Raw genomic sequence first — 26,720 nt, 5'->3', positions numbered from 1 at the left:
AGCCCTGTTTTATTTTTCGCTTCCCTTAAAACTTTGATTTTCAAAGTTTTCGGAAATAGCATTAGAGTGTTAACGCAAATACATATCCATCTAATAGAGAAGTCATTAGACTTAACAAAATAACATTAAAATATGTATGAATAAGGGAACCTAAGAAACAATACTGAATGAAATAAAATGGAATAAGAATAGTATACGGTTAAAAATAATCATAATACTTGGTAGGATAAAAATATGAATAAATAATGTCTCAAGATCTGACTCGTGAACAATTTGATTTAATACGAAAAGTCCTAAAAGAGAAGAAAGAACAAGGTATATCTTCAGATAATAATATAAGGCCAAGAAAGAAACGGAAGAGAAGCAATAAAAATGAATCAATATTGTGGATAGATAAAAGTCCATCATGTGACACAGTCGTGTTAGATTCAGAATCTTCTGGAACAGAAATGGAAATCATTAAAGAGAAACCAGTGGAAGAGCAGGAGGAACAGGAAGATGGAGATGGGGATGAAGAGTTTGATTCAGAAGAATTTGAAGATGTTTTATTCGATGAGCAAATAAACAAAGATGATGATATGAGTGGGGATTTAAATATTACGATTAATAACTTGGACAACACTAAGGAAGTTGAATTTAAGAAACAGAAGGAAAAACGTGCGCGGTTATTGCACAGAAATATAGTGTCAAATGATGTGCGACAATTTAGAAAGGAATTTCATTTTGAATACTTATTATGTTTATTAATTCATGGGCATTTAAGAAACGAATGGTTAAATGATGATAAGTTATTAAATAAGTTGTATAAAAAACGTATTATTTCCGAAAAGGTACAAGATTTGTTACATCCAACATTAGATCTAGAATTACCATTACGTAGTACAAGGAAGTTACTTGATGGATTGAAACAAAGTATGCAACTCTGGATAAAACATTGTCGCGTTATTAAACCATACAATGGAGTAGGCTTATATATGAGACATTGGGATGAAATTAAGACGCATTATCATAACCATCCTATGACAAAATCTCAGTTTATTAAAGCTGTAACTAAAGGCTGCGGTAATAGAGATATTCTATCTCAAGGGTTTGTTGCACTATTGAGAGCTTATCAAGTTAATGCAAGGTTATGTTTTTCGTGTCAGCCGCCTGATTTATCTGATATGAAATTGAAAAGTGCAATAAATTCTCAGCATGATAATTCCGATATGTTTAAATTTCCAATTTTTTGGTGTGAAGTTTGGGATAAATTTAGTAAAAAATGGATAACTATTGATCCAATGAATTTCCAAATAATTGAACAAGTACGTAATGTTTCGAAGTTGGAACCTGATTCTAGCAGTACTAGAAACTTGATGAGATATGTTATTGCATATGATAGAAAACAAGGATGTAGGGATGTAAGTAGAAGATATGTTAAACAAATGCATTCTTATAAATTCAGACATGGAAGGGCAACAAATGACCAAAAGGGATCGGAATGGTATAGTAAAGTGTTAAAAAGATTGACATTAAGGAAAAGAATCAAAATTGATGATTATGAAGATCTATATTTTGAAGATAGAGATGAAATGGAGGGGATGCCTACAAGTTTACAAGATTTTAAAAATCATCCCAAGTATATTTTGGAGAAGGATATCAAAACTACACAATATTTAGTCAATAATGCAAAGGAATGCGGATATTTAAGGTTAAATAATAAGAAACAACCTAGTAAAGTATTAAAAGTGTTTTTACGTAAAGATGTGATTGATTTAAAAACACCGAGGCAGTGGTATCAATTAGGGAGAGTATTAAAATCTGGTGCTAGATTTAAGAAAACTGTTAAGAAAAAAGATAATATTGGAGTAAGACTTAAAGATTCAGATAATATTAATGATGATGGTATCGAGAGATTATATAGTATAGACGATACTGAATTGTATGAACCTCCCAATGCAAACGAATTAGGTGAAATTAAGAAAAATACTTATGGAAATATTGAGGTATTTACACCAAGTATGATTCCACGTAATTGTTGTCTAATTGAAAATCCTAATTCCATTAGAGCATGTAAATTTCTTAGAATTGAATATGCACCCGCAGTGACGACTTTTAATTTCCAAGGGAAGAGGCGAATGGGAAAAGGTAATGTTAATCCTGTTATCACTGGGGTAGTGGTGGCAAAGTGGTTTAAAGATGCAGTAATTGCCACAATTGAAGGTATAGAATATTCTTTGGAACAAGATGTACAAAGGGCAGAGCAGTTGAAACATTTACAAGATTGGAATGATATGTTATTAAGATTAAAGATTAAATCAAACCTTATTGAGACATATGGTGTAGCAAAAGATGATGAACAAGATTACACGGCAAACCAAGATTTGAATGAGAACGATAGTGATGCATATGTCGAACCAGGAGGATTTCTTCCTGCTAAAGTGGATCAAATTAATTCTGAGAATTTCAGTTCAAATTTGGCAACAATGGAAAATAACCAAGTTGTAGGAAGTGGGGAAGAGAAAGAGGAAGAGGAAGATGATGACGATAAAAATGATGAAGTTGTAGATGAGGATATAAATTACGACGAGTATGAGGCCTTTATGGATGAACTAGAAGCATAAGTTTTCGTATGAAATGATGAAGTAATTTTTTTTCATGCTTTCTTTTCTATTTTTTTTTTTCTCTCTTTTGTGGGTTTGATTTTTATCGAAATTTATAAGAAATTATCGTATTGATATACTTGTTGTATACATTAGTGTATTAGGATTACGTAGATGTTTGTAAGAGACATATATGGTGGAATTTTCTCTCTTTGATCTTCTAATTTTAGGAGTGAGATGAAGATGAACAAACCGTTAATATGAGAACGTAGGCTAGTTAAAATGAGCTTTTTATCGAAATTATCTGCATTGAAGAAAAATACACCAGTTAAGCATACACCCGTAATCCCAGATAAAGAAAGCAACCCGGTACAAGAGGTTGAATCATTGTTACCTGTAAATTATGTGAGAGATGAGGATCCGGCAGTGAAAAGATTAAAAGAGTTAAGACGTAAGGAACGGATTAAAAACGGGGAGCTTTTAAAGAAAAGAAATGCAACTGCAAAAAGACAATCTGGTAGTGGTGATTCGCACAGAAATAAAAAAAATAAGTTGCAAAAAGACGAAGATGGAGGGATGTTAGGGACAGTATACAAAAAAAAGATTGGTTCTTCCACTCGTGCAAATTATAATGATAGTAATAAGGCGATCAAACCAAGAATGTCTATAAAGAAGATGTCTTTTGAAGAGTTGATGAGACAAGCTGATCAGAATGGCAAACTGCCTATGAAATCTACATCAGAACCACCAACAATAGGGCGATCGAAAAAATTGATTAAACCTGGATTTAAAAGAAAATCAACTAGGGTTAATTCTCCTAATTCAAATGAATCTCTTAGAGGAGATCGACATAGAGAGGATAATCAGGCGTCAGGTTCAAAAGAGGTATCTACATCTTTGAATAGGAGCAAATCAGCGTCGAATATTAAGAAAGATAACATTAATAATGATAGCAGTGATAGTGGTGGTGATAGCAAGAATATTGTCAAGATACCATCTATATCAACTAATAGATTTGCACAACCAAATGCTAAGATTAAACAAAGGCTAGAAAGAAAGGGATATAAGGTTCAAAGTCGGCATGATAGGTTTGGAAGGCATTATAATGGACGTAATGATAATTATGATGAAGATGAAGATATGGACTCTGAATTGGATGATTTTATTGAAGATGCTTCAGATGAGAAAGAAAGTAGATATTCTGCACGTTCAAGAAATCCAGGGTATAATAGAGACGAAATATGGGCCATATTCAACAGAGGTAGAAACAGACCACACTATTATAGTGATTATGATGATGAAAATGAGGATGATATGGAGGCTAATGAAATGGAAATTCTAGAAGAAGAGGAATACGCAACTAGAATGGCCAAGCTAGAAGATAAAAAGGAAGAAGAATGGTTAAGGAGACACGAAGAAGAGAAAATGCGGTTAAAGAAGAAATATAAATGAATCAAGTAATTATATATATAGAACGCTATATAGTCATCACGAGCACGGAGTCAATCCATTTTAATTATTCATTATTACAGGCATTTTCTCCATGATTAATTGTTCTATTTTTTGACCAACCCTAGTCCATAATTTTCAAATTTTGGGGGGAAAGGAATAGAACCCTAAATTTTTATTGTGCTGTATTTTTCGTTTTACTTTCTTTTTTTCACTCTTTTTTTTTTTTCTCTTCTTTTTGGTGTTCATGGAGGAAAAAAATATTCAAACACCAACGTTGTAAATTTGGGAGGAGAAAGTGAAAGAAAATAGAGAATGGACACTTCTGTTTTTCTTTTCTTTTTTTCTTCTGTTTTTTTTTTTTTTTTTTTTTTTTGAGTTTGTGCGATGAATGCCCTTTATTTATTTGCATAAAAATATAAATATATAAATGTATATATATATATGTATGCACCTCTGAGTGTCTGTACGCATGTATGTACAAGCAGCTGTTGCCTGTAGAATTCGGTTTCTGTCAACATTTGAAAGATTCTAGTTTGTATGTCAAGATAAGTTAGTTCAATTGACGAAGTTAATTCTTGGAATAGTGTTTTTTATTATAAAGTAAAAGACTAGAATACATTAAAAAAAAGAAAGATAATAAAAGGTTAGATACATTATTATTTATAATAAGACAAATTTAAGACGCACTATCAGTACTATTATTATTGTTATTGAAAATGGAAGTAGGAAGAGGAAATATAGTATTGCAAGATCTTTTGACAGCAGACATGCCACCACCAGCTGTGTTTGCTGAGAATACTGGGTTAAATGTTAATCAAGATATTCAAAATACTGACAATGAAGCTTTACAAATGAATGATGTATTTAATAGGATAAAAACACATTTTCCTCCTGCTAAAATTAAGAAAATCATGCAAACTGATGATGATATTGGTAAAGTTTCACAAGCCACTCCTGTGATAGCAGGCAGATCATTGGAATTTTTTATGGCAATGTTAGTGGAACAAAGCGGCCAAATGGCACGTCAAATGAATACTAAACGTATTACTGCGGATATTGTTAAAAGAACTATAATGGAAAACGAAAAATTTGATTTCTTAAGAGAAAATTTTGGTATCAATGAAGAAGGTGAAGATGATGAGACTAATAGTAACAACTAAATTACGTTTGTTATTATTACTATCAGCGTATTCTTCTTTAATTTTTTTCTCCTTCTTCTTTAATAAAATATGACGTTTTTGCCATTTGTTAATTTCCTTGTTATGTGTCTAAATATTCATATTATATGGTTTGGCTTTTAAGTATTTTTTTTCATAATATTTTGTTTGTTTATTAATTTCTTTTTGTTGCAGTCTCCCATTAGTTTTTTAAGTTTACATATGAAGTGAGTTGGTGAATTACAATATAAATGAGATATCTTTACCATGGACCCTTACTACAGGAAGGGATTGTTGTTATTTTATGACTACTGGTCATCATAGTTGTCATTTTGTTGCAATTATTTGCTTTATTTTTTATTTTATTGTAATTAAAAGATAACATGTATATATATATATATATATGTGTGTGTGTGGTATGTATTTATAGATATTGACATGAATATATTTATTTGATTATGTATATATAGATATTGTATATTATTTTTTAATTGATATATATTTGGACAGTTTGTGTTTTAATGTGGTTCCCTTCAATTTGTCTTGAATTCTTTGGGACAGATATAATGGTAAATTATATAAAATATCTTGGTTGTTAGTCAAAAGATGATCAAGTAATTCATACACCCTATACGCATCACATTCGTGGACTAAAATTAATATACTTTCTTCTGCAGACAATTTTGGATGTATATTATAAAAAGTTTTAAATAAATTAATCCTTTTATCCAAATGTATATTATTTTGAAGCAATATTATATTTAATAAAAGTGGTAAAGTAGTCTCATTCTTAACATTGATATCTTTGTCTTGGAATAAATATTTTGACATTAAAATTTCATTACTATTATCTTTGCTATTTTTGTCAACATTTTGATCTTTGTTATTTTGATAATAATGTTCACGATAACTGTTGATTAATTCAGGGAAATCTCTAAAACTAAATTTACAGTAAGCTGGTAAATAATTATCCATATCCTTTAAAAATACTTTCCATTTTTCACTGAAATCCTTATTTATAATGGTCTTTGCAAACATCTCTGTCTTGATTCGAAGTAATTCATACTCCCAATATGTAAATTCTCTTGGGTTAACCGTACGCCAACGTTTACCGTAATAATGTGTATAATATGTATATAGATCTCTTACTATAAAACTTTTCCCCTCACTGAGTGCGATTTGACCTATTTCACATAACACATTAGGTTCAATCAACATGGAATTATTTCTTCTAACGTATTTGTACCATATAAAATTGATACATTCCATATGATCCCATTTACAACTTTGACGTAATACCAATTGTATCAGATTATAATCCATATCTTCTGTTGGGATCTGCCGTAGACGTGGTAACAACAGGTCAAAGTCTCTGTTTAAACATTGTGCATAGAGGGATCTTCTTAATTCACTTGTCATTACATTCCGACACTGAACGATCATCCCTAATCTTAATGATTTCATAATCCCCATCCCTTTTATATATATATAAATTTACCTACTTTTAGTTCCTTGTCTGCCTTTTTCCAACATTATTATTCCCCTAATATATCCTTCGATACCTCTCTCCTTGTCTCGATCCTTTTACCTTTCCTTTGGGTCTTCCCCAATGTTGTTTCTTAAAGTTGTGGATTTTATTTCCACCTTTTTGATTTTTCGAACTCTTCTATTTGTTTTTTTCTGTTTTTTGTAATTCTCGATCAACTAAAAATTGTATGAATGAAATTTTAGTTCGAGGAAGGTTTAGATCTCTTTAGAGACAAAAAAAAATACATATTTAAGTTTCTCTTGTCATTGATAGTTAAGGCACTTTTATACGATTAATAGTATAGTGTTTGGTAGTTACTGTTGAGTCTATATTATCTATACCTTTCACCTAGTAAGTTAAAAAGAGTGTCTTTTTAAAAAGGAAAAAAAAGTAGCTAATAAGATTATTAACACTAACAATAACTATAAAGTGGAAAGGGGGAAATACAAAATCATGTTGAGGTTAACTATGTTGAGGGCTACCTCAAGATTGGTATGTTTTATTATATTATTTTCAAACAATTTCAGTTAATTTTTTTTTTGAATATACTTCGATAAATAAATATAATTATACATTTTTATGAATATATCCAATATTGCATCTCGTCGACATTCTATACTAACTGTTTCTATATAATTAGCGTCTTTATGACTTAATTTGTTTGTTTTCCTTTAAGGTTCATTTGAATATAGTCTTTAAAATTTACCCCAAGAATGTCTCCAGGTATTCATTATTCTCCAATTAATATTACGTTGGGTCGTCGTTTTAAATCTACTTCAGAGACCATAGCTGATCTTTCAGAATCCATATCAGAAGTTCAAACTCAGTTACCTTCTGTTGATCAAATGACTGATACGACAGCAAAGATTGTAGATCAAGCTAGTCATTCTATAGGTGAATTATCAAACCATATCGGTTACTTAAATAGTATAGGTTTGGCACAGACTTGGCACTGGCCCGCTGATATCATTCAACATGCGTTAGAATATGTTCATGTTTACACCGGTCTACCATGGTGGGGTACTATTTGTACTGTCACTGTTTTAGTTAGGTTGTTGATGTTTCCAATCTATTTAAAATCCTCAGACATGATTGCTAAAAACTCCAAGATTAAACCACAATTAGATAAAATTACTAAACAATTAATGAATACAACCGATTTAGCAGAGGGACAAAAGATTGCTCTAAAGAGAAGGAAGTTATTATCCGATAATGGGATTAAAAATAGATGGTTGGCTGCCCCAATGTTGCAATTGCCTATTGCTATCGGGTTTTTCAATGCTTTAAGAAGCATGGCCAATTTTCCTGTCGATGGGTTTACTAATCAAGGTATTGCGTGGTTTAATGATTTAAGTATGACTGATCCATATTTTGGACTCCAAATCATTACTGCCTCTGTGTTAATGTCATTTTCTAGGTTAGGTGGAGAGACAGGTGCACAACAATTCAGTGGTCCAATGAAAAGATTTTTTATAATATTACCTTTGGTATCTATACCAGCTACAATGAAACTATCAAGTGCTGTGGTACTGTACTTTGCTGTTAATGGTACTTTCTCGGTGTTACAGACTTTACTACTTAGGAACAAATGGTTTAGAAAGAAAATGAATATAGCAGATGTAGTTCAACATTCTCCAGACCCAACAAAGATTAATAATGGTATCTTTGCAGCTATAAGAGAAAATATGAATACTGTTAGAAAACGTGCCGAAAAGAGAAGATTAGTGAAGGAAGAAGAAGAAAGAGTGCATGAATTAATCAAAAAGAAAAGAAGCAATGAAAGAATTAAAATTATACGTAGATCAGATTTGAAGAATTAAAGTTGGTTTGTATAGAAATAATATGTGTATGTGTAGGTTATAGTTGGTGTCATGGTTTCTTTTTAATTCTTTTATGTAATTTGATGTATATACGTATATATGTTGCTCGTTTAAGTTAATCTTGTAAATATATTCAAGATACCAATAGTGTCCTTGTTCAACTTTAAATACTTAAACAAAGCCGAAATCCAAATTAAATTAATCTATGCATTATTTCTTTAAAATTTAATTGAATATATGAAACATATATATGACTAAATAGAAGAAGGCAAAAAAGACATACACGCCAATGAAGGTGAAATAAAAGACATTAATAATAGTGGTTATAATTTGGATGTTTAGTAATATAAAGGTATTATATGAAAAAATCTTGAGGACTTTTGATAAATTGTTGTAATATTGTCTGGATAGCGCCAAGAGTTGCGCCCATACAACGTGCTAAATCGTCTTGGTCGATAAAACTCATTGAAAACACAATGGCTAAGTTTGAAGCGTCCATACGATTATTTTCTACATGCTGATGAACCTTATTTAAATGTAAAACTATTCTCTTCATCGTGTGATAATAACATGCAGGTAATTTCAATAATAAATTACTAACATCTGTTTTATAAGTCTCATACGATGGATTATTTGATTTATAATTTAATACTAAATTTGCAAATTCTTCTATTTTATTAGAAAATAGAGAATCCGGTAATTCTCTTAAATACATTTTAAAACATCCTGCTATTGCATTGATTTCAAACCATCTATCATCTTCTAATGTAAAACTGGTATTAACAGCACCCTCTTCATCGAATGCATTCTTTAAGGCATTAATACTACCAACTGAACCTGGAATTCTATATAACCCTACTTCATCCAGCCCACGTAATTCAATTTCTTCTAACAATTTCATTACTATAGTAGGTACTAATGTGCCTTCACGTTCACATATGCATTCTAATGGAACACCAAATACCTTGTTGTGTGTTTTGCCTTTGAATTTTTCAGAATAAAATGAATATCTTTTCGATAAATTTAACATTCTAATCCATTCTTTCAATTCACGAGCGTCTTTAGCCTGAATCATGTATTCATCACCATCTTGCATGACAATTTTGAAGGAATGAATATAAGCCATATTATTTTTGTGATTAATAACTTCCATAATATTTTTGATTTCAAATGTTTTCAATGTTAGGACTGGTTTCAAACCTTCTAATTCATTGTCCTCTATATCAGGCAATAAATCAGGTTGAATAACTTTTCTTGCTGTCCCATCAGGTACTAAGGAATTATTCAATGAATAATTAGAAGTAGATGTATTGAAACCTGCGATGGAAAAAGGTCTTCTGAAAAATCCTCCAATTTTCTTGCTGACACTACCACTGGAATGGGTAACAGTTGAATGGTTTCTTGATGTTGGGGCAACTGAATTCCGCTTATTCTTGTTTCCTGATGAATTGGACATGTAGGAGGGGTTTAAGGTAGTCATGGATGAATTTAAGGATAAATGATTGGAGGTAACAGCATCTTTTTCTGCATATTTAGAGTTTATTGTAATATTTTCACTCACCTTGGAATATTTTTCCTGTTCCTTTAATAGCTCTAATTTTCTTTCTTCTCTTCTTATTTTATCAACTTCATCACCAATAATACCATTGAAAAGTCCAGATTCTTGAAATTTTATTGCTTTAGACTTGTCTAATGATATATTGTATGCTTTTTTTTTCAGATTACTAGATGGTGGTTCAATTTTGTTAAATAAAATTTTCGCCCATCCAGTTCTAAAGGTGTCAAGATTATTATACAACTCTATTTTAGAGCTATTGGGGATCAAACTGAAAACATTGGATACGATGTTATTTACAAAACGTCTCTTATCGAAATTAATCAATTTAGAATTGCTTGTATCCATATTAGGAACATACTGAGATATATCAAGTAATCTACAAATAAACCATCCAGGACAGGGGCACAAATTTTTTGAATTTTTATCTGTGTAAATATTGTCGATCTCTAGAAAATTTCTAATATGAACTGGATCAATATTTTCAATTATATTTTTAATTGATCTCCCTTGGTTTCTATTATTTTCTGGCATAAGTTTTGATCCTGCTAATGACCAAGCGTACTCAAAAAATCTTGACTCTACGCTTACAATACTGTTGCAAATTGCAGATTCAATAAAGGATGGAATATGTGGAGATATATCATTGTTATTTTCTAGATTAAACAAATCTAAGGCGTTGTTCTTCCATCTAACATAATTTAGGATTTGTAGAATCAAAGCGCAAGTATTAATACGATCCTCATGTTGTTTATGAACATCAGTTATTTCAGCAAGAAAAAATGATGTTAACGACTGATGGATGATAAATAGTAGTTGAAGTGATGAGGCTAAGCCTGAAAAGATAGACTGGTTATTGACATTTGATATTGTAGATAACCATAAGAATATGTTAGATATTTGCATTTCCTTTAACTGTGATGAGCCGGTATTAATTAAGCGTTTAGAAATGCTATGAAGTGGGTATTGAAAAAAGGATATTAATGACTCCTTGGAAAGTAGCTCTAAATATTCATATGTTGCTATCCAATCTTGTTTAGTAGTCAAGGTAAATGCATCAGTAAATATTTTGTCCAGTTTACAAACCCAATTATAAATACTAGAATAGTCTCTGTAATTCATAGACTTGAAGTCAGTAGTCAAGCTATCCATTGGGTATTTTTCATTAAGCATATTAGAAAATTCACTAAATGTCAAATTTCTAAAACTAGACAATTGTTCTATAATTTTCTTTTTCATCTTACTAATTCCAACTGGTCTATAAAGTTGTTTTTGATAATGAGATTTAATATTATTAAATAAACTAGTAAGTTCTTCCAAAAGTAAAGTTAAATTATGAGCGTCTTTTGTGTTGGTATTAGTGTTTTTATTAGCAACTTTGAGTCGTTTTGGCCATTCTATAATAATCTCCTGTTCCATAATTTTTAATATATCAAGGACAGTAGTATGACATTCAATGTTATCAGTGAAATCTGTGTAATGATTAGAGATCAGATGAAGGAGAGCTTCTGCTGTACCAATTTGAATTTTAATTATGTATTTTTCATTGGTATTGCTATCTTCAGGGACATCAGCATCCCAAACAGGAAATTGGATATCAGAATCAGCAGGCACTGTGTCAGAATCAATTACATTGCAAATATTCATTGCACAACTTTTAGCACCTACAAACCGTTTGGCAAGATTCTCCAAAACATTTAAAGTAGTTGTAAAGCTTTTGTATGTGTTAAAAAATGTTTCTCTAAAAGTGTCGTTATCCATAGAAAGTTTTGCTAATGCAAAATCTAATAGACCAACAGTGTTCTTTGAAGTAGATGAATTCTGACGGTGATAACAATAATTCTCTAAATCTTTAGTATCGATTAATTTTGAAAAACTTCCAGCTGTTAGTACTAACAGATCGTATAATTTTTCTAAAGATGCAGATTTGACAACAACATCAATAGCTGAGGTGTCTAAAATGTCAGACGAATTGGAAGAATCTTTGAAGAAATCTAAATTTTCCAATGTTTTACTCAAACGACCTGTGGTGTCTACTGAATCACGAGAATTTAATTTGAGAGAATGTTGGGAAAATCTTTTAGGTGATTCAATAAAAACGCTGGAGGGTCTATGTAAATCTTCTATTGTGTCTACACTGGTCTTAAAAACCAGATCATTGGAAATATGAAACATGTCCATATTGATATTGAACATATCTCTAATGGATTTCATCAAAAGGTGTTTTGTTGAAGGTGTAGACATTAATTCTTTTATTAGTGGACCCTCAATATTCTCAACACCAGTAATTGGATTGGACTCAAAATCGAGTTTTATGATTTGTTCTGGTATTTTTGCTTCACTAAGCACAAGGGCTTTGGATATCCTTGCAGATGATCTTGGCGGTGGTAGTTTGAGGTTGTTGTTATTCGGTAGTAAATTTCCTGCTGCCTCGACTAAAGATTTTCTTGGAAATAGTGTATAATTAGGCAGAAGTTCATTAAAGACTATGGGAAGGTAGCTTCCTGTTAATAGGGAACTTCTCTGAGAGCCAATAATGGAGTAGAATTCTTGATTTACTAATGGTGGTTCATACTCTAAACTGATTTGCATTATCTTAGTAATATTCAATTTGGGCTGTGATGTATGGTACTTCCAGAACTGGTATAATGGATCTGTTGAAGGATCGTTTTCTTTCACCTCAGAATTTTTATTAATAGAAATACCCTTTTTTGCAATTTCCTTATCAATAGTTTCTAATCTTTGTTGCCATTTGTGGAAGGCATTTTTTGTCCTATTTACCTTCTTTTCAAGATATTTCAAAGCAGAATTGTTTGGTAAATCATCCGCAATAACTATCAAGTCACCAAAATATGATATTACGTTTTCTCGAATATAAGGTTCTTCTAAATTTGGAGGAGCTAAAATAAAAACACTACTAGTGGATTTAGATGACATTTGTCTTCTGTCTAGTTGGACAATTGTGGGAACCCAATCTTTAAATATAATTTTTAAAATAGATTCTGGTACATATTGCCAGGATTGAGATAGCCTTAGTATTGGAATAGAACAAACAATTGTGGCAATTGTTAACCACGAAACCATATCACCCAACTGTTCTAGTCTACAACCTAATTGAACCCATTTTATAAGTACTTTAGCTCTAGTTCTAGCGTCAGATATAAAATTGCGGTGGGCACTGGTATTCGACTGTGCCTCTAGGGTAGTCTTATGAGATGGGAATAGATGGCATATCAATAGTCTCCCTAAGAAATGAACATTCTCTGAGTTGTTGAATACTAAGGGATTAAGTATAGTGATATCCATGTCAATATATTTAGAAGAGTATAATAGCAAGTAATCTAGTCTAGGAGCCCACACTTTATCAAATTTTAAATTAATTAAATGGATATTATTGGCAAATGTTTTAGTATCCAGGGATAAAAATTTATTGATATCTAATAGTTCATCTAATAACTTCGGATTAATTTTTAGTAGGTTCCCAGATTTATCTGAAGAATTTGGTCTTATGAAATATGTTAACTTATTTAGTTCATTATATTTGTTTGCAACAGCTATTTTTAAACTATTTGAAATCTCATCATTATGTAATGAGATTGTATCTAATAGTGTAATCGTTGCCTGAAATATTTCGTCACTTAATAAAAATCCTGGGAATGTATTTAACACAGTTTTTACCACTAATGCTAATCGATCTGTTAATAAAGCATCTTTTTGTTTAGAAATATGAAAATACTGAGTTGAATTTAAAGCGATTTTAGAATTATTCTTCGTGAAAGTCAGTCCAAATTGGTTAAAAACAGTCAAAAATTTAATAAAATCATTGATTAACGGTAATATTAATAAAAGATTGGATATATCAATACCTGATGGTTGTAAATTGGTTAAATGGGAGGTTTCTGAGATATTGTCAGTGTGAGAATGGAAAAGAATTGTGTGGCATAAACTCTCCAAAGAACCATCAATAATTTTATCGGTATGAGGGTCTATTATTAAATCAGGATGGGGAAATTTATCATTTAAATATTTTATTTTACAATTAGTTGTAGCATCACTGGAACTGTTAGTTATCTTATCATCTATTGTGGTTGTGCTGGAGTTTTGTACTGATGATAAAGACCCTGCAATAGTGGCTCTTTTGCTATTATTTTTATTTTTAGTGTTCATACTTGGTAAAGATTCGGTAGACAGTATTGTGGACCTATCAATAGTATCGTTGTTTGTAACATTATTATTTTCAGGTGGTAGATTTGGATCAAAACATTTGATGTTATTATTGACACCATTCTTGTATAAAGAAAACACAGAACCTTTTAGTTGAGCTCTATAAAGTCTATAATCAGGTATAATAATTTGTTGAGATTGTGATTGTGAATGGAAATGATTTTTATTATTGTTATTATATGATTCAGGACGTTGTATAGATGAGTCATTTTCATCAGTAATATTATGAGGACCGGATATTAGTAATTCTTTAGAACTACTGTTATTATTGTGGCTATAATTACTAAAGAATCTACTTTCTCTCTTGGAAGAATGCTTATCCGTATTTAAGGACCCTGAAGAGGAAGGGGACATTGCAGACGCTCCACTTTGATTATGGTAGTTGGGGTTATTAATAGTAATCTGGCCGTGAGATTTATTAATCCAATCAGACTTAAAGATGGTGGAATCATAAGTTTTATTGTTCAAACGTATTGTAATATTTGCAGGCTTGTCATTGTTTTTCAAAGAGGTAGAGTTTAAAAGATCTGGATCTGTATCAATATTATTTGTTGATTTTGCGTTGTTAATGTCCTGATCAATTCCAGGGTTTATGATGTTGCTGTTATTATGGTTGTTGACTGTTTCATAGAGTAAAACTGAGTTAGTATCATCGTTTTTAGGTAATAAATGGTGAGTACTTCCTCGAGACACAACACTAATAGTAGAATGGTTTTTAAAACTGAATAATGAGTTGTTTTTAGTATTGAGAGACACTACCGGTTGGCTTGAACTGTTTCTTAAATAGGATTCCTTTGAAATGATAGAACTTTTACGGCTTTGTTGATGCAAATGGGAATGAGATTGAGAATGAGGTTGAGAATGAGATTGTTTAGAGTTGTAGGATGGAAGATTTTCTACTGATTCAGAATGATGATGATTACTATTAGATTTATTTGGCAAAATATTTGACAAACTGTTTTGAGTTAAAGTAGATAAAGAGGTTGATGAGGATGATCTTGTTTTATTTTTGGAGAGTTCCAATATGTGTTGTTGTTGGCTCAACTGACTAGAATATTTTCTATGTTCTTTGTTTTTGATAGTGTTGACGTTTTTATTGTTTGAAATGTTTTCATTTTTAGAATTAGATGAAGTTGAAGATTTCCTTGACCAAAGAAACCCTTTCATGATTGTATATATGTGTATAGATTGATAGATAGATAAATAGATTAATAGATGGATGGATGAATAGATGAATAGATAAATATGGAATATTGTTTATTATTGTATCTGATTAGATCAAATAATAACAGTAGTAGTATAGGGAAGTAAAAGGTAAAGGAAGTAGTGAAATAGAGATATTTCTATAGATTTTAGTCTATAGATTTTATTAGATATTACAGGTAATTTTTGATCTAAGTTTTCTGAGAATCACTATTTGATCTGTGCGTATCACCTTCTAAACTCACCTAAAGTGACAGGTTAGTAAAGGATTAAAGAAAAGGACGTTCCAATATAGAATATTGAACAATAAATAAATGGACTGGAAGGAATGAAAGCAAAGAAAAAGGAGGATTCGTTTGTTGTATACTCTAGATCACCTATTTGGCAAATATCAGTTTTCTCTTCCTGTTTCGTGTCTGTTAATTTTTTTTTTGGCTAGTTTATTGATTTCCTAGGATCTAAATTTGAAAACTGCTCTTTTTTCTTTGAGGAGACGAAAAAAAAAATTCCCAAAAAGAAAAGAAAAAAAAAGCTTAAGGGCTTCTTTCTTTCTGTTTATTGTTTTTTTCGACTGCCTTTGTACTGTCGACTGTTTTGTGTTCTATTGTTTCTGGGTTATCCCCTCGAGGACGCAAGTCTGTGTCCCAAAAGGGAGATTTGTGGAAAAAAAAAAAGCTGCTTCAAGGTTCCAAAATCGTAACCCTAAGACATCATATGTATAACTTTATTATATATATATATATGATGTGCACTATACATACATACAACTGTATGGTATATATGTATATACAATAATATATTACAACAAAGTTATACATATTTACCCTTGAGGGGGGAGATAAGGGGAGAAAGGTCGAGTTTCTTCCACATGGATCTTGTGGATTGAAAAACCTCGAAATAGGTTTAAGAAAAAAGAAACTTCCAATAAAGAAAAAAATAGCAAAAACCCTAATGAACGGTGGGTTAAGAGTTTGATGTTTTTTTAACAGTGAAAAATTTTTTAAGTTAAAAGTTTGCTTTATCTTTTTTTTTGTATGTATATATTTTATGTATCATCAAAAAAGAAAAACTTGCTTTTCAATTGATTTTTCAATGTTATTTCTCATTATTCTGTGGTTTGTTCACTTTTATTTAAATGATAATTGTTTGTTTGAAAGTATGGATACCTTTATATTCTTCTTTTTTTTTTCTAGTTTTGAATATATAACATATGTTGTACTGGCTCTAGTCGTTTGCTTTAGCTGAGGAAACAACCATCCAGCTTCAATTGATAAATTGCTTATTCTTTACAAATAAAATCTTGTATTTTTAGACTTTTTATAAGAAAATTGGTATTGTTTAGAGTTTTTTATTTGTAGTAGATAGTACTATTAGAAATACTTTAAACTTAACCTAGTATTATTAAATTCGACTCACTCCATTTTCAAATATTAGGTACTACATCTTAAAATGTTCAGTAGATTATTTTAATTCTGATAAAAACTTGAAATTTTTGTTTCACATTTCTGAAGATTTCTTCTTGAAAAATTATTTTTCTCCTTCATAATTTATCTTTGATTTCATACTTGTCTGTGTATATTTCTTTTAAAAGATTATTCATATTCTCTCTGTACTTTGTTTTGGTCACTATCAATACATAGATGATTGGAAGCCATAAGTTGGTTTTATTTCAAATCACTAATCAGTATGAGGGTCATATCAATATTTATATAGAGATTGTTTGATGATTTACATACATTTTTCAAAATTAATAATAACCTTTTTGGATTTTTCTTGAAAATTTTTTGTAATTTTTTATGAAGTTTGTATTGAAATTTTTTTTTTAGTTTGTTCTTGAGTATTACTTTTTTTCATATATAATTTAGTAGGTTTCATTTCAAAAGTTTTAGATATTCATCTGGTTATTTTTCTATATTTTTCATAATTATTCTTAAATGATCAACCTTTTTTGATTTTTAGATTACCGAAGGTAATGCATTCATTGTATAGATTTTTACTATGAAAAATTTGACAAAATAAAACTAATAGAAAATTCAAATTGTCTTTACTCTAAACTTAAAGAGGAAGAATTGTCCAGAATTATCATATTTTCTATAATCAAATAAGAAGAACCATTTAAATTTTTTTATTTTTATTTACTCTTTGGATTTTTAGTTGTATTAATAAATATTATCACAGGGATGGTTTTACATAGTAAAACTGATCTCAATATGTATATCAGAAAATTAGGGAATTTATAGAAGAAGAATTTTGCGAATATAGAGATCATTGGTTTTCTTTAAGAACGAAGAAGGGTTATCTTAATTGCAAGTGGTAGTATTATATTTAGTATTTTTTTTGTTTGGATTGAAGTTATTTTGAAGTTAAATTATTCAATGGTTTGTTTAGAAGCATTTTTTTTAAATAATTGTACATATATATATAATTGAGTATTTTTGATTTTTATAATATCATGTTAACATACGATTTTTTAATTTTTGTTTATTATTTTAATAAACAGCTTATTTTCTTAATTTTTTATGTCTGCAACATAAACTACTCCATTAACAAAAAAAAATCCAAACAAATCTTTAGTATGTACTACTCAGTTTTTTAAATACTATCCACTTCAAAGTGACACTTTTATGTATTAAGCGTAACATCCTTTACCGGTTTCACATATTGTTTTTTACATGTGATATCCAACATAACTATACAATTAGAGCATAAAAAAGAATTCTCCAAAAAAAAAGAAAACTTTTTATAAAAGAAAACACTTAATATACCTTATAAATAACAAAGTATTTTAGCCTTGTAAACTGTATAATATAGGACTATATAACTAATATAAAATTGGAATAAAAATTATAATTATTATAAAACATTTTCTACTCTTTTTCAACAAGTATGCCTTAAAAAAATGGATGTTTTATTTTAAAAATAACAGTAATCTAAAAAATCAATAAATTCAATATGAAAAAAAAACAATTTTTATGAACATTTTATTAACCATTCTTAAATATCTATTTCACATAACATAATTTGTCATATATTATATTGAAAAGAATAAGAAATTGCGAATCTTTGTTATTGGCAGAAAGACTGTATTTCTTGCTAAAATCTACTACAAAGAAAACCTTCTATTTATCTTTGACCATAAATAAAAATACACATGAAAGTCTTTAAACTCATACCTTTTTCTTATTACAACCAATCCATTGTTTTTACTTGTAGTAGTCTTTCTTATTTAAATTTCAATAATTCAATAATATATACAATAACAAAAGAATGGTATATATCCTCTTTAAAAAAAAAGAAGATTTTGCATGCTAACAGTGTGTTTTTAAAGAGCTTTCTTTTGTTTTTTCTTTAAGGGCTTTGAAAAACGTTTGATTTCACTTAACAAGATGTCATCGGGTTTGAAAAAAGTTCTCTTGTTTTTATCAGATGAAATATGAAAGAAAAAAACCTACAGACCAAATATATATGTATATTGACTGTGACATTTAGTAAATAATTACACTACATAGTGAATAAATTAAATTAATAAACCAACAAAATAATTGTTAATGTAGTTATGAATAGATTACTAAATAACGATCCTTCTTCTTTGTTACTTGTTATATGTTACTTATTATTATCTATACACATCCTTCATAAAGACATCTTAGCTAATTTCAATGCGGATTCTTTGCTCTTAGCACCACCGATGAATCCTGCAGCATGAATGAAAATACAATCAGGAACACCACTCTTTTCACTTAATTCCTCATCCCTCAAGCCCCTCAATTCTTCTGGTAGCCCTTTTCTAAATTTGAATGATGTTGAAGTGACAGGTACTGTAGAGACTCTCCATGATCCGCTAGAATCAATAAATATGACGAATTCTATTGTGTTCTCAATATCTTCATCTGATTCCACATTATATAAATGTTCTTTCCATGGACAGAATTGAGATAACACAATAATTTTACCACTTGGGTCGACTTCCATTCTTTTTTTAATTGCTTCAACTACAATATTCTTGGCTGGCAACCATGAATTAAAGTAATTATTCACTAAATTAACAAAAATTTCACCAATAAATTTACTAGCCTTTTCAAATGCTTGATCAAATGCAGATGGACTTGTATCAGTTGAATTCCATAATGGATTCATGGTAGAAATGATTCCTGGGATAGTAATTGCATTATCATTAAATTTAACTGTCTCACCTTCTTGTAGATCATATTTATTTATACCATTGTCATTCGCATCAAGTGATTCAATAAACTGTTTATAGACTTTTTGATATATAACCTCTAAATCTTCTTCATTAATAACATCCCCAGAAATCTCATCATTAGTATCATTACCTTTGGATATAATAGATTTTATAATACGTTTGCCAAAATGTTTATAAATCAAGCCAGCGGATGACAATTTAATATTATAGTCATCGGAAAAAGTTTCCATAAATTCTCGTTGATGATGGTCAAAATATTTGATACCATCATACTTAGCAGAAACATCCACTACAATGTCACTCTGTTCCCAATCCTCTGGGTTACGAGACCTAACTAATTTAGCATCTTTATATTCTGGCAATAACCTTAACATGTAAACAGCGAGAGACTCATCAGCATGGAAGGAACCTGAATGTGTACTAATTTGTTTCGGTGTCATCTTCAATTTTTTATTTTCAGATATATATATTTTTTTATCTATTCCGTCTCTCAGAACACAATTTGATGAATTAATATAGATTAGTTTAATTATTAATATTAATGAGTAACAGCAATAGTGAAAAAAAAACAATTGATGTACAAGAGACTAAATGAGATATAAATATAAGCATATTTATGTTTAAACTAAAATTTTCTTTCCTTTTTTCATCTCATCTCATTTTCTGTTTTTTTTTTTTCTTATTTTTCTCTTATTTTTCTCTTTTCTTTCTCTTTTTTTCTCCTTCCTTTACAGATAGTCAGGATTAATAATAAAATAAAACTTACTTGTTTTTTCCTTTTCCTAATAGAAAGTAAACTATTGGTGACATCAAAGGGCCTCTCAGTATTATTGATATCACATTTCTGTGCAATATTGTAAATATTGGTGTCGGTATCTTTTAACGTGAGTCTAGAACAGATTACTTATTAATGGATTGAGATAGTCTCTGGTGTATTTTATCTGTTTTGTTTCTGTTCATTTTGAATTATAATAAAAGAGAATAGTTATGGTCAGAAGTCGTAGAAACTCGTTGGTTCAAAACATTGCATCCAAACCTTCAATATCCAATGAAATATATTCTATTAATAATATTTTTGATGATACGTACCTGGTTCATAAGTTACAAAACTTATCTTTGGAATTAACTAGTAGCGGTATATTAGATAATTCTAATGGTGGTAGTGATACATATACCAATTCTAGTAACACTTCTAACATTAATGATCCAGATATACAAGCATGTATATCTAATAATAAATACACCATTTATGAAGACTATCTAGAAAAATTGAATGATACATTAGATAATTATCAAGATACGTTAAATGATATACAGTCTATTAATGATAATTTTGATCATATTATTTATCAATTTAATCAGATATCTTTATCTACCACAAAATTTCTTAGTGATATATCTGAATTTCATGATTCTCATATTGAATTGACCAAACTTTCTGAAACTATTCCTAAATATTTGCATTATTTTGATTCACTAGATTTAATTATGCGTAGATTAAATCATTCTACCTCAGCTAATATAGTAAAAAGGGATTCTTTTAGGAAACTATTAGCTAATATTGATGAGTCATTGATATTCTTCCATTCACATGCAGATTTATTAGATTCGGAGAGCTATAGAATCAAATTTAAACAATGTCTGATTAGAGCATGTACATTGATATCACATTATGTTAGTAATATTTTTAAATTAACGTATAATGATATTTCAGAGAAAGACAATTTATTACAAAACCCGAATACAAGAGATGCATTGATTTATAACAAATTCTCTTCTATCAGTGAAATTATTTACCAACCTCTTCAAGAATTGTTGACTCGTTGTTATGATAGCAATTTAATTAGATATAGAGATGAATTAGTATCTATATTAAAAGATTGTTATGGGACATATTTTGATATAAGAAGTAAACTTTTATTCCCTGTCATTTGGTCTCAATTAGATGAAATTATTACAAAACAAAAAGATTGTAATTTAGTCACATTTCTTGGATCTATGAAATCATATTTTCAAGATGTATGCCAAAATGAGTATAAGTTGTTTATTACTTTTTTTACATTGAATAGTAAAAGAGAGAAAGAGATTAAAGATGTCATCAATTCCTGGTTGGTTAAACTTTGTGAACCATTATACAACACTACAACAAACAAAATTCTTAGAGAACCTGAAATTAGTCAACTTTGTGATTCGATTGTTTTATTCCAACCATATTATGAATTTGAGGAAGGTTCGGAAGAGTATATGAAACAGTTTAATGAAGTATATTATAATACAATATTTGAACCAATTATGAATAAATTACGAAATCAATTAGCCAAAAGATGTAAAAATTTAATCACTACAAATCTGCTTGATTATAAACCCACAATTAATGATCTTATGATTTCAAATCGTGATACTTCGAAAAAATCAATGACCGAATATGAAACCTCTATTTTGAATTCTTATGTAGATACATTGTCGCAGAGACTGTTATTAAATAATACAAGGTTTGAATCTACGAATATGATCCTGATTACTTATTATACTCCATTATTAAGATCGTTATCTTTACTTTTCAAAATTTATGATATTTTAGTTGACTCAACTTTATTTGATGAACTATGTCATTATGTGGTCCATAATGGTATTCTTTCCTTAAGACGTGCATATAGTTTACATCATGGATCTGCAAATACATTGGATATAAAATTAATTTATTTAACCAATCTTTTGTTGCTAAGAGATGAAATGCAAAACTTGAATATATCTAATAAATTTGATGAATCTAATTCGCAATTAAGTTTCTCCCCAATGGAAACCATTATTAAATCAATCAAGTGGAGCAATTCAGCATTATTTAGTTTTGCTAAGGGTTTGGTTCCTGGGAGAAGAGAAAACAGTATTTATAGTAATGGTAATGAGGGCGATTTTACTACTACAATTGTTGCTGAACGATCCCAACAAATGAGATCTCATGTTCAGGAAAAGAATTTTCGATTTGAATTAATTCAGGAACTTCGTAAAATAATTAAGATTATTACTGATGATATTGGTTCAGAGATTATAGGTGAGACACTACACATTGATACTACAGATAACTATGAAACAAATGAAGAGTATCAACAAGAACATTCATTAGTTGATAAAAATAAAAACTTTGAGAATAATATGACGGACTCTCTAAAAAAAGTCTATACAAGAATAATGGAAATAATTCATAACAAAACCATTTGTAAATTTTTGTTAGAGGCCATTAAAGACTATATCATCAACGAATATAGACAATACTATACCAAGTTGTCCACGTTGATTGAGAAGAAACAGACTAACAGAGACATATTAAATGAGATTATGACACCGGATGTAGTTTCCCAACTGTTTTATAGTAACTTAAAGAGTTTAACTGAGAACAATGCCGCAGCATTGTAATATTTAGAAAAAAATGTAAAAATTAAGAAAGGAGAATGCTTTATGATACAAATTATATAGCTAGTAATATGTAATCTTATCTACTACGGTTAAACCATCCTTGAATATTTTGATTGCTAATTTATTTAAATCAAGACGAAATGGATGTTTTCACCTAAAATTTATGGCATTTTTTTATTTCTCTAGCGACTGAGTGACAAATGACCTAACAAATTTTAAAACATTTTTTTTAAAAATACCCATATTTTTTAACCGTTTCGTGTGGGTTCATAAAGACATATTACTATAAATTAGAAAAATAACAGTGAGGAACGGTCATGCTAAGTATTTTTTATGTAAGCTATTTTACATTATCCAATTAAATTAAGAATACAAATGATATATTCATTATATATAGAGGAAAGTATAGAATGTGGATAATTTATTATTTCTGAGGTTAATGAAGACTAAAGACAAGTTAGAAAAAATATTTTTTAACTAGATTGATAAACAATTGAAATAAATTGACGAAAAAGGTAAATGTTAGTCTTTTTAGTTTACTCCATAGCTGACTTCTCTTTTACAATCTCTCATCATGATATTTCAGTAAAATTACTATAAGATCCCAAACAAATCTTTCCTTTCAAGGATCCAATACAGTAATATCCTTATTTTATTTGCTTGAACAGTCTTCAAATAATTATGGTAACCATAGAAAGTATTTTAAGACATATCCAAAAATGGCTTGTTGTTCTTTTCTCTCTCTTCTTTTTTTTGGATTTTAACACATTCTATATAAAGTAGGCATAAAATAATAATAATAACTATGAAAATGAAAATATTAATACTTTCAAGAATAGGTATAGTATGGATTGATAAGTATATGATATACGTAGAAAGGGAGAAAATATTTTTACTCGACAAATCAAATAGAATAACAATAAACACCATTGGCTATCTAGGATGATTTGTTACTAATGTTGCAATCTGATCCTTCGGAGCTTATAAATAAGATAGAATTATAAATATGTACTTAGGGGAAGGGTGAATTAGATCTTATCTGCTTAAAATCATATACAAAGAGAAAGGAATGTATGTTTGAAGTGAACAGTAATTTAAGATAAACTTAGTATGAAACAGCTATACTGTGTATATATGTTGCTCATAAATTTAAATTGCTGTATCTAATAATTGTGGGTAAATATTTGGTATATATCTTCCTTCTTATTTATTTGCAACTAAGGTTGTAATATATCTATTTATATTACAATTTACTACTTGTTTCAAATTGTTTTTTTATCTATTCCTCCTTTACCTTTTTTTTTGTAAAAAAAATTTTCTCACAAAGAATAAACGTGTTAAGATGAAACACAGAATTAGAAACAAAAATTATGACAATTCAATTCGTGGAACCAAATACACTGTACTCAAAAAAGCAAGGTATCTGAAAAATACTGATAATAAATATTATATTAAAATAAGTAAAAATTGAAATTATAACCAGTCAACAACTATATATATATATAATTAGGGATTTAATATTTCATAGTTGTTTTCTTGCTATTGAATAAAGGATAGATGCCATTTGCCTAGAAATTGTGACATATGAAATCCTGATGTCACTATAAACGATCTCGTGGATTCCTTAGTCGACGACGACGCTCTTGTTTTTCACGTTTATTTTGTTTATATAACTATGTTTATCTGTATATCTATGTATATTAGTTCACTCTTTATGTAGAGTATAGTTCATATGTCATATATAGACAACAATTCAAGCTATATCTATCTAATTTCGCGTCTAGAAGAGTATATCTCTCGTAATAAGTTTTCATCTATTACAAATACGGTGCAAAAAAACTCCGCGACGGGGAATTGAACCCCGATCTGACACGCGACAAGCGTCCATTCTGACCATTAAACTATCACGGACAAAGAAGGAAAAGAGCACTCACGCTGGGGGTCGAACCCAGAATCTTCTGATTAGAAGTCAGACGCGTTGCCATTACGCCACGCGAGCCCAGAACCTGCGATTGTGTTGTAGTATGGTGTGGTGAAGTTCTTTGTGTATTCCAGGGAAGCGCAAATAATATTAATAGTAATTCAAATAATCGAGACAGTAATCAACTATAGTCAATAGTATAATTACTAAAACGGTCTTATATATTAAGCGGCTTATATCGAGCTAATGTACTTATTCGAAGTTACTTGACTTGTTACTTGCTTGTTGTTCTCTTTTTTTCATATATAATATATAAATTATTTACAAGAAACGGTTATGGAAGATGATCTTTTATCTCCAGAAAACGTTGTCCTTTTATATGTTTTCTGGAGCTCGATCGATTATTCAGGTTACTACATTAATGACTTGACTGATTCAACCCTAAAATTTATTATATTAATTTAGGTGCACTACTGGATTAGAACTGCATCCCAATTCTCTAATCATGGTGATTAGTAATACACGTGGGACTTACTAAAACAATAGGTAAATTCTAGATTTGCCAAGGTCTTATGTAATCCAATCTTTTTATTATGCAGCATCTAATGTTGTAGCACATGTATGGCTTATTAATACACTAATTGGTTCTAGATTCATTCAGGATCTTATGTAATCTTGATGGTTATAACTATTCTATTCCACAACAGATTGTGTTGTAGTTTGGACTTAGCACCAATTTTTTAACAGTACTATTGAACGAATAGTAAGGGCAATAACAAATATATAAGAACGTTATATATATCTAAGAGAATTAAACCATTATTGCTTGTTCTGTTTTTTTGTATTATACAATGTGCTACATATAATTATAAATCAACCAAACATATAAATTTAGATACCAAGATACTGGTCCTTTATATATGAACTATGGGTTGATAGTTTCTTATTTGAGGTTCTGTAACGACTGTCACCGTAGATACATTTCTCCTTAATTAGCTATTTAATGTTTCATGAATGTTTCATTTTGTTACATAGTATTCAACAATCACATGGGATTTATCAACAAACCCTAAGTCCTATAAATCCAAACTAGAACTTTTCTTGACAACCATTACAAAACCCTAACAATATTTTTCAACCCTAATCGTTTTTTATATATAATCATAATACCAAGGTTGATCTACAACAAACGGCGATTGAATTCCTCCGATGTAGTGTAACGGCTATCACATCACGCTTTCACCGTGGAGACCGGGGTTCGACTCCCCGCATCGGAGCTTCCTTTTTGCAACTGTGGTAACCCCGATGGTTATGTGTTTTTGATAACTGTTAATCTTGTTGAAATAATAATAAAACCTCAGCTGGATAGATATAAAATATAAACTTTTTCTATATCTCTAGATATAATATTCCTCTATATCTATATATCCGTGTCCCTAATCTACTAGAACTAAAAATTTAAAAAAATCCATTTCTGTAGTAAATGACAAAAAATTACAATACTATTTTATTTCTTTTAATACAAAATCCACTGATACCTATAATGAATGGAGTAACAATTATTAATAAAACACATAGGCTAGTCATTTGGTTTACAAATGCGTTATAATACCCCTCATAACGTAAGAGTAGACCACTATATTTTTCGCAATATACAAAG

General features: G+C 29.6%; 8 protein-coding genes and 3 non-coding genes across 11 annotated transcripts; 6 read left to right on the top strand and 5 right to left on the bottom strand.

The window, feature by feature from the left end:
* Positions 1–245: 245 nt before the first annotated feature.
* Positions 246–2,603, top strand: RAD4 (Rad4p; the record flags this gene model as incomplete). Its single annotated transcript, XM_064861376.1, has 1 exon — positions 246–2,603. The coding sequence occupies one exon, from the start codon at positions 246–248 to the stop codon at positions 2,601–2,603; it is 2,358 nt and encodes a 785-aa protein (XP_064717053.1).
* A 261-nt stretch (positions 2,604–2,864) lies between these two features.
* On the top strand, positions 2,865–4,034 carry SPT2 (Spt2p; the record flags this gene model as incomplete). The annotated part of the gene is made up of 1 exon (XM_064861375.1): positions 2,865–4,034. One exon carries the CDS (start codon positions 2,865–2,867, stop codon positions 4,032–4,034), a length of 1,170 nt encoding a protein of 389 aa, XP_064717052.1.
* Positions 4,035–4,750: 716 nt separating this feature from the next.
* On the top strand, positions 4,751–5,194 carry BUR6 (negative cofactor 2 transcription regulator complex subunit BUR6; the record flags this gene model as incomplete). Its single annotated transcript, XM_064861374.1, has 1 exon — positions 4,751–5,194. The coding sequence occupies one exon, from the start codon at positions 4,751–4,753 to the stop codon at positions 5,192–5,194; it is 444 nt and encodes a 147-aa protein (XP_064717051.1).
* Positions 5,195–5,671: 477 nt separating this feature from the next.
* PET122 (Pet122p) lies at positions 5,672–6,664 on the bottom strand (the record flags this gene model as incomplete). The annotated part of the gene is made up of 1 exon (XM_064861373.1): positions 5,672–6,664. The coding sequence occupies one exon, from the start codon at positions 6,662–6,664 to the stop codon at positions 5,672–5,674; it is 993 nt and encodes a 330-aa protein (XP_064717050.1).
* Positions 6,665–7,187: 523 nt separating this feature from the next.
* OXA1 (membrane insertase OXA1) lies at positions 7,188–8,539 on the top strand (the record flags this gene model as incomplete). Its single annotated transcript, XM_064861372.1, has 2 exons — positions 7,188–7,211; positions 7,412–8,539. The coding sequence occupies 2 exons, from the start codon at positions 7,188–7,190 to the stop codon at positions 8,537–8,539; spliced, it is 1,152 nt and encodes a 383-aa protein (XP_064717049.1).
* Positions 8,540–8,894: 355 nt separating this feature from the next.
* Positions 8,895–15,485, bottom strand: BEM2 (GTPase-activating protein BEM2; the record flags this gene model as incomplete). Its single annotated transcript, XM_064861371.1, has 1 exon — positions 8,895–15,485. One exon carries the CDS (start codon positions 15,483–15,485, stop codon positions 8,895–8,897), a length of 6,591 nt encoding a protein of 2,196 aa, XP_064717048.1.
* A 3,669-nt stretch (positions 15,486–19,154) lies between these two features.
* MYG1 (Myg1p) lies at positions 19,155–20,165 on the bottom strand (the record flags this gene model as incomplete). Its single annotated transcript, XM_064861370.1, has 1 exon — positions 19,155–20,165. The coding sequence occupies one exon, from the start codon at positions 20,163–20,165 to the stop codon at positions 19,155–19,157; it is 1,011 nt and encodes a 336-aa protein (XP_064717047.1).
* A 547-nt stretch (positions 20,166–20,712) lies between these two features.
* COG3 (Golgi transport complex subunit COG3) lies at positions 20,713–23,139 on the top strand (the record flags this gene model as incomplete). Its single annotated transcript, XM_064861369.1, has 1 exon — positions 20,713–23,139. The coding sequence occupies one exon, from the start codon at positions 20,713–20,715 to the stop codon at positions 23,137–23,139; it is 2,427 nt and encodes an 808-aa protein (XP_064717046.1).
* A 1,839-nt stretch (positions 23,140–24,978) lies between these two features.
* Positions 24,979–25,050, bottom strand: PWA37_004904. Its single transcript has one exon. It is a non-coding gene; the product is annotated as a tRNA-Asp (tRNA).
* A 15-nt stretch (positions 25,051–25,065) lies between these two features.
* Positions 25,066–25,138, bottom strand: PWA37_004903. The gene has a single exon. It is a non-coding gene; the product is annotated as a tRNA-Arg (tRNA).
* Positions 25,139–26,265: 1,127 nt separating this feature from the next.
* Positions 26,266–26,338, top strand: PWA37_004902. Its single transcript has one exon. It is a non-coding gene; the product is annotated as a tRNA-Glu (tRNA).
* Positions 26,339–26,720: the final 382 nt, after the last annotated feature.

The sequence above is a fragment of the Arxiozyma heterogenica genome (genome assembly GCF_036370985.1).
Source record: "Arxiozyma heterogenica strain weizmannii chromosome Unknown scaffold_7, whole genome shotgun sequence".
NCBI classification, from domain to species: domain Eukaryota; kingdom Fungi; phylum Ascomycota; class Saccharomycetes; order Saccharomycetales; family Saccharomycetaceae; genus Arxiozyma; species Arxiozyma heterogenica.
The sequence above is the reverse complement of the archived record's forward strand: the minus strand, read 5'-3'. Positions and strand labels throughout refer to the sequence as shown.